Source organism: Cynoglossus semilaevis, chromosome 18 (genome assembly GCF_000523025.1).
Source record: "Cynoglossus semilaevis isolate Cse_v1.0 chromosome 18, Cse_v1.0, whole genome shotgun sequence".
In the NCBI taxonomy this organism is placed as follows: domain Eukaryota; kingdom Metazoa; phylum Chordata; class Actinopteri; order Pleuronectiformes; family Cynoglossidae; genus Cynoglossus; species Cynoglossus semilaevis.
Genome location: NC_024324.1, coordinates 3,718,211 through 3,731,838, shown reverse-complemented (window position 1 = coordinate 3,731,838; position 13,628 = coordinate 3,718,211). Strand labels below are relative to the sequence as shown.

The 13,628-nt window shown below is 41.3% G+C and overlaps 1 protein-coding gene across 1 annotated transcript in view; it reads left to right on the top strand.

The window, feature by feature from the left end:
• Positions 1–48: 48 nt before the first annotated feature.
• Positions 49–13,628, top strand: part of LOC103394045 (angiopoietin-1) — a 30,201-nt gene continuing 16,621 nt past the window's right edge. Inside the window, exons 1-4 of the mRNA XM_017041291.2 lie at positions 49–726; positions 2,488–2,720; positions 9,023–9,150; positions 11,058–11,159. Coding sequence (XP_016896780.1) covers positions 530–726; positions 2,488–2,720; positions 9,023–9,150; positions 11,058–11,159 — 660 coding nt within the window. The 5' untranslated portion in view covers positions 49–529. The remainder of the gene's footprint in view (positions 727–2,487; positions 2,721–9,022; positions 9,151–11,057; positions 11,160–13,628) is intronic.

The following is a 13,628-nucleotide window of genomic DNA, read 5'->3' as shown; positions in this document are numbered from 1 at the left end:
CTCATAAACTCTGATGCTAATCTCCAACACAGCCACCAGGGCAGCTTCACAGATCCTGCACATGCGCTAATGCTCAACATATCCTTCTTATGATCCACAAACTCATCCAAGCCGTCCTCGGCTCAATAGCTCGGAGAGATTACACAGCATGTGCTGTGAAAGACATGATGTCGGTCTTTCATGTTTTTAATTGGCTCGTGTTTCTTTCAATCGTTGAGAGTAGACGTTGTATGACGAGATGATTGAAAGCCATGAAATTAGTGGTTACTAACGTCTGCTGTAGCGCAAGGAAAATAACGGTTGGAGAGCAAAAACTGAGTATTCACAGCAGGGATTCATACTACTCAAAGTCTTACTGTATGTTTGGTGAACACTTGAGAAAATGAAAACAAACTTAGTGGTTTTTATATGGGATTTCAATGTGATTTTTTTCCGCCCTCCTACACCTATCAATGACAAGCCTGAGTTTTGGGGGGTTTTGACTCTGGTTCAACGCAGATGTGTATGATATTAGCACAGTGAGCACAGCATGCATAATGTCCTCTTTATTATTCCTGTATATTGTTTAGATGTGGTTGTTTTTTTTTTTTTTTTGGCACGGCAGGTCCTGAATCAGACGTCCAGGCTGGAGATCCAGATGCTAGAAAATTCTCTTTCCACTAACAAGTTGGAGATGCAGCTGATGGTTCAGACCAATGAGATCAGCAAACTGCACGACAAAAACAAGTAAGTATATAACAACGTAGGACTAGCCTTTCATCGAATGAACTCCTTGCCTTTTTTTCTTCTGATATTTATTTGTCTCGGAAATCACGTAAAAATGACATTAAGAACAGCCAAACTTACGGCAATCATGGGATAAACTTAACTAGCCTCACAGACCATTTGCTCCAAACAAACTGACACTCATCGTGCCCTTGGTCAAAACTGTTTCCCCGTGTTGACTACTCAAGTTGTTACCAAGAGTTTTCAACACTCCTGGCAAACAAAGCCAATTCTAAGATTGAAGATGTTTATTGTCCCCAAAATCCTCCTCATGCATATCACAGCTTCGTACGACCACATCCAAGGTCACGGACAACAACACATCAGATGTGGGTCTGACGTTCAAAATCTGAACAAACACCAGTGCAGTGTCGGGCCTGACTTTTATGGTTCTTTATGGTTCTTACTCAGCCATTTTTTCCAACACTCACGGCTTATGAAATAATAATCCAGGAACCAATAAATCCTGGTTTATTTGTGGTAAAGTTGGAATTCTTTTGCAGAAGTTTTGCTCCTGGCTGTGGGAAAACTTTCATTGAATTGAATGAGGATAAATCACCAACATTTCTTCCAAATTTCCCATTGTCCACTGGTGTTCCATTTAAATGGACTTGCCAGCGATACTTTCTCCCATCATGGAGTTAGGATTTGCACATCCATTTATATCTGTATGTCCAATGTAGCATTTTGATTTAATAAACTCAACTACCAGTTCCTACTGATTGAGTGACACTTTGTCCAATTTCCAAAACCATATTCCAGCTATAAAAATAAGATTTTTTTTAAATTTCTGTAATATTCAGACCAAAAACCTCTAGACTCAGGTTCTCTGAGGTGGGTCGTTGTACATGTTGTTGCAAAACTGAGGAGTTAAAATATGATTAGTGAAACATCTCAATGTCTCTGAGGCTTTACAGATTGTGGTTCAAACGGTATCCATAGAGATACAGCAATCACTTAAAAAATGAAAACAATATTTTAAGCAGAGTCTCTGTAGATTTTGATATAAATATTTCCTGGGCTCCATGAATTAGAGAAAATTTTGCCAAAACTGGAAAGATTATGACGAGTTCCCTCGTGACATATCATATTGACATTGCAAAATCTATTAGGAAACAACATAGAATCCAAAAGTCATTTGAGTCATCACCCACGTGAATGACAGTAAGTCAAAAAAAACTAAAAAAAACTAAACAGATAATTTAATAAAATTTTGCTCAAAAACACCCAAATGGTGACTAAAGTTAGTTCATATATGTGGGTGATATTATTACAATAACAAATTCTACAAAATACCTATCACTATAGGTCACCGCTTAGTCACAGTGTTTTGTATGTTTGTCAGACCGTCAGTTCAGCCACTGTGAAGGTTGTGCATCATTAGGATTATCTGCCATTACTCACTGAGTCAACTATGGCAAAATGCAAAAACTGCGTCTTCATCCCAGTTTGGTCTGACCCTGATTTGCACTTACTGTATAAAAATAAAACGTGCACATTCCATAATTGTTGTTTATGTGAAAATAAAACCGCAGAACAATATACAACAAATTACATCTTGTAAAAACAAATCCCACTCCAACTGCTTTGGACAACAAACCTTATTCAATCAGTCTCTGGCGATCGTAGCTTGACGTCGATTAAACAAATTAAACCCTGTGAAAACAATTTGCAGTAGATTGTGCTGACGATCATTTTGTGACCACGTTTTCTCTCCCGCAGCGTCCTGGAGGATAAGATGCAGGAGATGGAGCTGCGACACCGCGAGGAGCTGGAGACTCTGAAAAAAGAGAAGGGCAGTCTCCAGGTCCTGGTGGGTCGGCAGAGCGGGGTCATCAGAGAACTGGAGAACCAGCTGAGCCGAGCCACGGGCAACAGCACGGCCCTGCAGAGACAGCAGCAGGAGATGATGGACACTGTCCACAACCTGCTGCACCTCTGCTCCAAAGACGGAGGTAAGCTGGAACCGAAATGTGTCCAGAGGTTTAGAACCTCGTCGGCCCACGCGAGGGTCTTTGACTTAACAGCAGGTTTGGCATGGGTGTTGTACTACTGCCTTAGACGGGGAAAGTCATAACACATTAAAGGGGTAAGTAAATGTTTAATCTAGCGGACATGTCTGATAGCCTGGCAAAGCTACTGAGAAGAAATCCAGCAGCTCGAAGCTGGAATAATCAGTGAGATACTTAGATTGATGACAACCACAAGCAAAGCTGTGGAGTTTGATCTGAAGTGAAAATTCCAAGAGTTTGATTTACACTGTGCAGGAGCAGCCAGGAACCATTCTGTGCTCAAAGACAATAGAAAGCTGAGGCAATAGCAATGCTGGCCAGCAGGGGTCAGCTTCATAAAATGATATCCAACAGAATAGCTGTATCAGCGAGTGTGGCTGCTCACTGCTGTTAGAGCTAGAGAACGAGGACAGTAATAACCACAACCAATTACAGAAAGTTAATCTCTGGACCTATTTGGTGGCTAAATTTGTTTAGCACCAAAGCTACCCATCGGCTGCAAAAACAAGGAGCAACTGCAACGCTGCAACTGGCAGCAGTTGAACACTTAGATGGGTGACGCTACAGGAAGCCATTTTGGTACCAAACTTCCAAAGATCATAAAACAGACTAACGTATTTAGATTGTCACTTTTACCACAAATGGACAAATGGAATAACCCTGCACCAATGAAGGTGAAAAAGAAAAAAAAATAGCTAGCATCCTAAGAGAACAGCTAGCATGACTGCAATTTATAAATTTCCCGAAATTTCCCTAAAGCGAAATCAGAATAATCCAGCCTGTACTCACTCAGGAGGGTTCGTGTTTATGTTTCAGTGAAGGAGAGCCCACGTCAGTCAACTGTCAGTTGGCTTTAGGCTGATCCAGACTTTATTCACGTCCACTGGGGATAGCGCTAACCCAAGAAAAACGGTGTGCTGACCCTCTGCCAGACCACAATGAGCAAAGGAAAGTTTGTGGACCGACTGTGAGATGGTTAAACTGTGAAGCAGCACTCGACTTTCACAGCTGTGACATCCTTTATTTTTACGATCCTTATGAGCTTATGATGACGCCGTTGCTGTGAACCTAACCCCATACCGACATGCGCGGGGATGCGTTGCCTATTAAAATTCTGCATCACTTAGAGCAGCGTGAAGAACAAAACAACATCTTATCTTAAGCCGCGTTTCGGTGCCGCTCATAAAACAGCATGGAGTCCTTTTCTTGAAACAATCATGTTCCAATGCTTTAGGTTTTATAACGTCCATATACACAGCTTCCCTAAAATGTCAAACAGGACTGTAGTTATGAGGTAACTGGCTTATTTTTTTTCCTTTTCCTTCTACGGGACGAGGGATTTCCATAGGCTCAACGTTTGACCCGGCAGTAACTCAACCCTTTTCTTATTTGCTCATATGCAGTGAACTCATTTACCCCAGTTCATCTCAGCTGCTTAAACATGAAACCCTCTTGATCCTATAACATTGGCCTTAAATCCTGCTGGTCTCATGAGATTTGACATAAATGCATATGTTTGGTGGGGGAGGGGAGTTGAGGGCTGTTGGGTGTTCAGGGTTGCCTGCAACCTCATTTCCATTCATGGATTTCCTGCAGAGATGCCCCGAGACCCCACATTGCTTCTGGATGTTTCCCATCAGACAGAAAACAACAAAGGCATAAAGGGGATGTAGGAGTCACAAGTGGATAACTGCTGCACATGATTAACGCATGCCTCGTGTTTATCAAGCCCTGCTCCCTTCTGTTATTCTAATGCTCTGTGCAATAAAGGTCTGGAGGTTCCCGTAACTCATACTAACACTGCAGCTGTTTAGTCTGGATTAGTGTGTGCTATATTTAATTAGCAGCGGTCTTTGGAGACCATCTTGTCCTCATGTATCACTCAGGTTGGTCTTAATCCCACGTTTTATGCCTCTGGGTTGTAAATGCCTCGACGTCAATACATTATCCAAGGAATCTGTGAATAAAGACAGCGATTGGCCAACAATGATATGACATCTATGTTAACCTACATCCTTCATCCATCAACCTACATTTCCATGTCCTAGTTTTATGGTTAGCAGCTAGCGTGGAAAATTGATCGTAATGTACAGATCGGTGTTCAGTAATCTAGGATGTTACCCAACAGGAAGTGGACCACTCTCTAGGTCCTCAACGTTCTGAAAAACCTAAGTAGATAAAACAGAAAAAAATGATTTTTTGTAGAATGGCAGTGACGCTGAAAATGATGGGTAGCAGATTGTAGATAAAACACAAAAAAATGATTTTTGTAGAATGGCAGTGACGCCATGAATGATGATGAAAATGATGGGTAGCAGATCAGTACATATCTTGTTATCTGTAAAGATTAGAACCATTGATCTCAGTCAGTGTCTGACTATGTTAGGTTGGAGCCTAACTCTACAAGGAGGTCTCTGATCCAGGTTTAAACTGGCTGAAGCGCCTCATATTTGATTGATTTGACTGAAAACCTTATAGTGTACCTTTTAGCGTCACTTTTAGTGCGGCGTCAAAGCAGGGAACTTCCTCAGCGCATACCCGTCTATAATTGGTGGCTGCTTTAACGAGAGGTGATAGTAATGGAACGTGACCACTGCGGCTCTGTGGTTGGTCTTTTCCTCTTCCACAACCTCGCTGAATGCTGAGGCGGGTGTGGGGGTCAGAGGTCGCCTCTTTCTTCACCCCAGCTCAAATAAGTCAAACTGTTACAGCTCCTGGGGGAGACCTCCTCCAACTGGAGCAAAGGAGTAGGTAGGTCCCTCTGATCATGTGACGCGCTGCCCCTTGTTTTTCCACAACATTCAAAGCCGAGAACGGAAAAGCTTCCTCTATTTTTCAGCATTCAAGGAACAGTTTTGTTTGTTTGAGGAGCAAAGTGGTGTTTTCATTTTAGGAAAGGGTTAGCGTTTCATGCTATGGAGTGGCGTCTGTCTGCTGTATTTTGAAAAGTGAGCCCGGGCATTTCCTTTAAGCTCAAATCATCTTTGACTTTTGCTTTGGGGAACATGATAGATACCCCCCAAATGGGGTGTTGTAACATTAAATCTCCATGAACGTTCCACTTGTTTTCATTTCTACATAAATGGCTTTTCCTACGGTTGAGATTTCAAGTGTTTTCAATCGTTGAAAGGCAAACTCAAGTATCGGAGAAAGGTTTTTGATGTGGCCTGATCCAGCCAAGGGGCCATTGTTTGGATTGCAGTCATTACCTGAACCTCATTAGTTTGCAATGAGGCATACGCTATTAGCAATGATTGATCTCAGCTTTGGAAACCAATGTTAAAAAACAAATTGGGTGCTAAATATGAATTTGCTTTACAGCGGTTTCTTATTCGTATAAATGGTCGGCCTTCATCACCTTTACAGCAGTTTACTCAGGAGTCAAAGAGACCGTATGTTTTTAAGTCTCATAAAAAAACAACATTTGCAGAATATATATATATATACATATAGAACCAGCATTTGAGTCATGTTTAACACTTAAATATGGCCTAAACTCCCGAAACCTGGCTGACCTAGTGATGGGCTTGGCAAAGATTTATACTTTGCCAGGAATACGTAGAGTGGTGAATTACTGGCCTTTACTGGCCCACATGTGGTGCTCAATGGTCCTTATCTGGTGCCTGCCTTCTATCCCTGTCTTAGGCCAGGACCTGTTTTTGGTCAGATATTATGACCTAATGTGGCCTTATTACAACCATCAGGTTTGGATGATGGTGTGTTGGAGGAGGCACTGTGTGTGTGTGACTGGTTATGTTTAATAACCAATAAAGCAGATTTTCTTCAATTTCACAGTCGTAAATTAGCAGTTAATAAAATTGAGCTGTTGTTTCTGACATGTCTAACCCTGATGTGCTAGTAGTAGCAGAATGCAGCCAGATTTTGAAAGCCAAACTTACCAAACACATTTGTGACCTAATTACTTTTTTTACCACATGTGGGCTGCTGAAGTCAATAAGAGATGTGTGGTTCAGTCACAGATCCAGACCAATTTGCCATTTCTGTGGTAATTAAACCAGTGGGAGCTGATGTACGTGTTTAAAAAACTGTCTCTCTTCTGAAATGGTAGTAAAATAAAGTTTCTCTGGCTGTAAAAGTTAGTGCTTGTCCTCTAGTGTGCGTGACTTTCCGGTTGATATTTGTTAGCTCTCACTGGAGACCTTTACCTAACGGAAACTGAAAAGCTGTGACTTTTCAGGAGTTTTCAAACAACTAAAGTTCACAGACTGCTCTTAAATGCCTCTGTAACATTTAGATTACACCGATGATGCGCAAAAAGCCCAAGTTTTATTAGTCTGTTGTTTCAACAGCACTTTTAAAGGAAGCAGGATGTGCGTTACTGACCAACTCGACTTCAACCAACTCATTAATCTGGTCCAGATTTTTTTTTTTTTTTTTAAACACAGCCATAATCCTTTTCACATGTTCAGTAAAGGCTACACATCGTCATTTGGTGGTAAAACATACTGTGGGAATAAAGTGGTCCAGCTTTACATCCTTCATATATGAATCCACAAGAGAAATTAATTGGTTTTTGTATGAATAACTTCGACCCTCTGCTGTATTTAAAGACTGATTATAGTCACACGGGGGCTGTGGTGTCCATTTAGCTCCATTATTCACCCTTTCTTAGCTGGAGTACATGGGCTCCTTTGGCACTGGTACTGATTTATGCAAACACCCAAGCCCTGCTGCTCCTTTCACATGAACCCCCTGCTGAATACGAGTCCCCACTGAACCACAAAATAGTTTTCTGTAAATAAATATTGGGACATAAATAATATTTGTAGAGCTGGGCAGCAAGCTGTTCAAGGGAGCCGCTCCTACGCCGCAGCATCCAGTCCTCCAGCAGCAGTGCTCTTCTACACGGAGATTGTGTAATAATCCTCCACGCTGTTGCACACTAAATACCACAAAGTCTCCCCTACGACAATCGTCTCCTGACCTCGTGAACGCCTCCTGCTGTACCTCTCCGAGGGGTAAATTACCACCTGACAGGACCACCCTTTGTTGTCTTAGAGACCGGTGTGCGAGAGGCCTGATCTGTCAACCTGTCACAGCTGGAGGTTCTTGTTGCCGACATCCAATACTTTGTCAAAATGATCAGATAGTACGCCCCACAAAATAAGCTCCCTGCTACCACAGGGAAGTCCTCCGCATCAGGGGAGGCATCAAAGCAAAGCCCAGGCTCCGCTGACACATTTCACTTTTCACTGACGTCTTCTTCAACCTCCACAAGTCCAATAACACAAACAGTGGAGTGAAAGGTGAGAAGATGACAGCAGAAGGGGAAGAAAGGAACAGGAGGGCGAGAAGAAGGTGGGGTGAAAAAAATTCGGAAGGAATTTTTCATCAATATTCCGAAGGGTTCGGAAGGAAAATACAAACCACTTGTTATAACAGGAACTTGAAATGTATAGCTTGTAGCAGTTTGTCCTTTTAGCGTCTTGCTTGGTTTCAGAATCACACGGCCATAATTAGCCACAGATGGAGACGCATGCAGCTGTTCTGTCAGGATTTGAGGCCTTCTCTCTTTAAGCAGCCTTTCTCCTGCTAAGGCACCGTCGCTCTCAGATTTAACCTAACGGGTACTGGATATTCACAGCGAGACCTTCCCTGATCAGCTCCTGCTTCACAATCCTATTCCCTCGTTCTGGAGCATGTCAGTCGTACAGATGTGCAACTTGACAAACTGTCTCCTAAAGAAGAGGTGCACAATTTACGATTATGTTACGGCCTTAAAACAGTGCTTTCCATCCACATGTGAAATATGGGGCGGTGTGAAAAGTGACAGCTTTTTGGAACCGTTGATTCCCCAAGTTATTTTTTCACATCTCGTAATATTTTATTTTAAACAACAGGGCTTTAGCATCTGAATGCTTGTCTGTCAAACAGCTGTCACAGAATTTGTATCTAAGGAGAACATTTTCTCAAGAGATTTTAGACTTTGTTTGTAGGTTTATGAATATCATTCTGTTAAACAAACTGTATTCAACGCCCCCTGTTGTCAACGATAATGCGTAAATGTTGGTTTTAATGGTCTGTAATAGTAATAATCCAACTGAAATTAATAAAAGGCAGTAAAAGTAATGACATAATGCGTAAATGTTGGTTTTAATGGTTTGTAATTGGTTAATAATAATCCTACTGAAATTTATAAAAGGCAGTAAAAGTAATGAGCTATAAATAAATGTTTTAGGACATCAGTGTCTAATTAAACTCGTCAACATCTCCTGCCTCCACAGTTGTTCCAAACAGTACTAAAGCAGTGGAAGAAGAGAAGAGGTTCCGCGACTGCGCCGACCTCTACCAGGCTGGCTTCCGCAAGAACGCCGTCTACACCATCCACATCAATCCACAAGAGACCAAAAAGGTGAGAAGCTGTGAAGAAGAAGTCTCAGCCGGGCCTCAGCTGTGATGTTTAAATCTGTTTTCATCTCCTTCAGAAAGCTCTTTGAGATTTTCACTCCTCGGTCAGTTAGAAGTCAACGTGATGAGTGTGAACGATAAGAACGAGCTGCCGCAGAAACACTGAGAAGCTTGAAATACTTTTGGAGTGAACTGACTCTGCCAAGAAACTACTGGAACAGGTGTTAAACGCTGCACTGAACAGTTAGGGAAGGTGAAAACAGCTACAGAGTGTCTGAACTTTGCTGACTAGCAAACAAAGGTTTAAATTTGCACAATTCCAAAAAAAATTCTAACTTCTATCGTCGTCTGCCCTCGGCATATAAAGTAAGACGGGGAAAAGAGAAAAAAAAAAGTGAAGCGAAAAGAAAAACGGCTTGATGAAAAGTCGTAATTTATTACCCGTATTAGCAAATTAGGGAACAGTTGGTGGTGATGAAAGGGCAGAAACGACAGGAGACACAACAAAGGTTGTCTCTGAAAAAGAGTAAATCATTAAAGGAGTGTTTATACTCGATCTAAAGTGGGGAGAGCCTGTGGTTTTCACCGTGCTCATACCCAGTGAATGATGGACCCGTCTTGGGGTAAAATTATTCTGTCAGGAATACTTCCTTAATTACACCCAGACTGTGTTTGTGTGTGTTCAGCTGTGAGCACTGGCTGATGTGAGGGTCCTTCTCTGCTCCTCTCTGGGTTCTCTTCCTTCTCCTCAAAACAAAGAGCTGTGCCACAGATAGAGGCAGGGACCCGGCCTTATCAGCTTACACACACCGAGGTCCAAGGTTAAGGGCCACATTACACCCAGGTGTCTGCTGGTATGTGTCCGTTAAGGCCTGGACCTCCACTTTGATCCTGCAGAAACAAGGCTCTCTGATGAGAAACATCTCTCGGGAGCTGCCGAGGGATAAGGAGACGCTGATTGTGTGTGAGGAGCAGACAGATAGGTTCGCATTCCCAGCAATGAGTCATCATCAAGGAGTGTTTGGAAATAATTGACCTTATCATTGTCTATAAAGCCACTGAGACTCAGGCTGAATATTTAATTCCTCACCCTAGTGGATACATTATGTACTGGTCCTTTTTTCATCTTTGTACGAGGGCTGTTAAACTTTCCCAAAAGATAGGTCCAAGAAACTAATATTGACACGCTAGACTTTAGATGATTCTGGAAAAAATAATGCCTTTTGTGTCCTGCCAAAAACACACAACAAAATAAATCTTGATGTGATTTATTTTTAATTTTCTTTTTTTTTTTTTCTGGTGCTTGTTTGTTATCGGTATTACTCTGTGCAGACACAAAGGAATCTAATAGACTGAATGAGTAACAAAAGTGATGTTGAATGTAACTGTCTTCCTCTAGTGTTTTCCAACAGAAGCATCTCTAGTTAGGAATACTTGCTACAGGGATGGCAATTTTTTTTGACCGTTCTGGTTGGATGTTTGCTGATTATTTTATTTACAATAACATTACTATATGTCTGAATGAGTTAACTGCGTGTTCTCCCTGTGCAGGCACAGAGGCATTGGTAGCCAGTAGGCAGTTTTTCTGTGGTGACGAGATATATTTTATATTTGACATACAGCATTCTAGCTTTCAAAGTACTTTGCCAGATTGAGTAAGAAACAAAGTACAGAAGCAATACCACAGTGACGAAGTAATATATTTTAAGTTCTGTCGAACTCTCGAACCCGAAAATCACCACATTTATGATGCTTAAGGGATGCATTCGTCTGTGCAAAAAAAAAAGTTGAACTCGCTTGCCAACAGCTTAACAAACACTTCTAGAACTGAACTTCTACCCTTTTAGATATTAAATTAAAAAAAAATAACCCTGTACGTACATATTTTTTTCCTCCTTTTTATTTCATTAGGTGTTTTGCAACATGGAAACAGCCGGAGGAGGATGGACAGTCATCCAGCGCAGAGAAGACGGCAGTGTGGACTTCCAAAAAACGTGGAAGGAGTACAAGACGGTGAGTGGACACCGACTCTGTCTCCCGCTGTCCAGACACTCGTTCATATTAATTAAAAGCAAATTACGAAACGGTGTGATAAAGAACATCCTGTGTTAAAAATACGCCTCTTGTTGGTGGATTGAGACAAACGTCTCGCTCTTTATGGTCTTTAGAATGTGTGGAAAACACAGACAGGAACTACCAAAACCCAGGAATATTTACAGCAGTCGGACCAGATGTCATTCCTCTTTAGCAAATACCTCCTCTGTTATTGCTGTGTTTGCAGAATTACTCAGTGTCCTCACATGAGAAAGCAGCTCTCTGCTGTTGTTTTTTTTCTCCCACACTGGGATTTGAATGAACCTCATAAAAAGTGTTTTTTTTTTTTTATTATTTGTTTGTCATCAGGAAAAAAGTGTTTACCTTTGTGGCCTCCGTTGGCCAGTTTGTTGTATAATTTACTTTTTTTTTTCTTTTTAACCCATATGTTTATGCCACATTAATTTGTTCTTCCTTGACTTATCGTCTATAATACAATTAAATATTATTCATTATTCATCATTAGTTGTGAAAATCAGATTTGGGACGAGAATATGTTTCGATCTTTGTCTCAATGTGATGGTTGAAAAAATCGTCCATATCGAGTAATTTGAAGTTCTCAAACGAATTTAAAAAAGATTAGCCAACACTGAGCAATAAAATAGCCAAAATTTAAAAAAACTGACAATAAACAGAGGAGCTAATATTTGCCATGTGATTTAAAAAAATTGTAAATACAAGGACACAGGACAAACATTATTATAGTTATTATTAGTTTGTCAAATGTCAAAAAACAACCAACCTGCTAAGAGCTAGCACACACTAATAAAACGCCAAGAAGTTGGAAGGTTCCTCCAAAAATCTAACAACAACACATTTAAATGTCTGCATAAATGTAAGAGATGAAGAGGTGAATGTGAAGGCTAAAAATTCAAAGCCATAAAAGACAACGGCGCCGCCACCTCCCAGGTTTAAACAGGTGTAAAGACGGAGCTCAAAAAGACCGGTTACAGCACATGAGGGAACAGTAAGAGAAGCAGAGAGAGATGTTCAAACCTCCGCTGCAGCAAAGCGTGACTGTTGGTTGGTCTTAAAAAGGCCGGGGGTGATCAGTGATGTTTTATAGTGTTATTAAGTTTTTCATACTCGGTCCCTCACGAGGCTTGTGCTCACACATTTTATGTTCTTGGAGGATTGGTAAATGTTTTACTGAGAAATGCACTGAAAGATGCTGTTTCTTTGGAGGGTGTTGGGGAGGGAGGTGGGGGGGGTATTTTGGCAATACAAGTGCAATAGCGCACATATTTAAACAATATCTTAGGACCAGCGATGTTTCATAACAAGGTCACAAATCACAGCAGAGCATACCCGAGGACTGGCTGTTTTGTCTATTTAAATATGTAAACATTGCTCCCAGTGGTGGAGTTTGCTAGCTAGCTGTCAATCCAGACATAAAGTTGACATATAACAGATGTAGGTGTCTTCAAAACATCAGGGAGAGAGAATGGGAAAAGATGTTATTTATCAAAAGCAGTGTATCGACTTCGGCACCCACTGTCTGCACGGGTGTGTGCCGCAGATTTAGTTGTAGATTTATTTACGAACCCTGTTCAGATCCTGCTCAGATTTTCAACTTAAAGAAAACCCGACATTTATCTTCATTACGTATTTAATACGTTCTAAAACATTGGGTAGAAGTGAGGCTCTGTGATCAATTCAGATTTCTGTTGCTTTGTTGTTGACATTATAGTTTAAATTCAACCTTCAATGATCTACGCACAGATGCAGATATGACATCAGCTTTCCGGACAGCCCCTCACATCAGGTTTGCATGATAAACTTTGACAACCTTGTTCTAGCCAATAACTAGCCTTAAGGTCCGGCAGCTGTTAGCATCTTTCACTACAACATATGGTTAACGTTTCCTAAGACAATCGTCTGTCAGTTTTGGTCAGAATTAGTAAGTCTTCGGACAAATTGACACTGTGGGACTTTCTGTGATGTTTCCAAAGCACAGTTTTAACCTGACCTAACATGTACCTGTCCTGCCTGCAGTCCAGATACACCTCTCTAACAACTGACACATCACAAGGTGGAAAATTACACCGAGAAAACTAGTGACTGTGGAGTAACGCAACTGTATGGTACAGCAAGAACAGGCAAACGAATCCAAACAAACCCAAAATAGCAATAAGGCAAACTGATCAGAGTGTATTACAACAATATGACAAATCAGTCTACCCTGTTTGCATGTGAAACATCACAAAAGAACCAACAGAGCAGCAGCTGAAGTTTGACTCCAGGGCTGTTCTGTAGCCAGAAGTCTGCAGATTAACCACAGTCTCAGTGGGAGGTTCTGGACCGAGCTGAAAGTCCAGGAGGAAGGAGCTTCTCATCAGCAGTTCTAATGATGAGAGAAGAAAAAGAAAGCAGAAGAGAAGCTTTCTC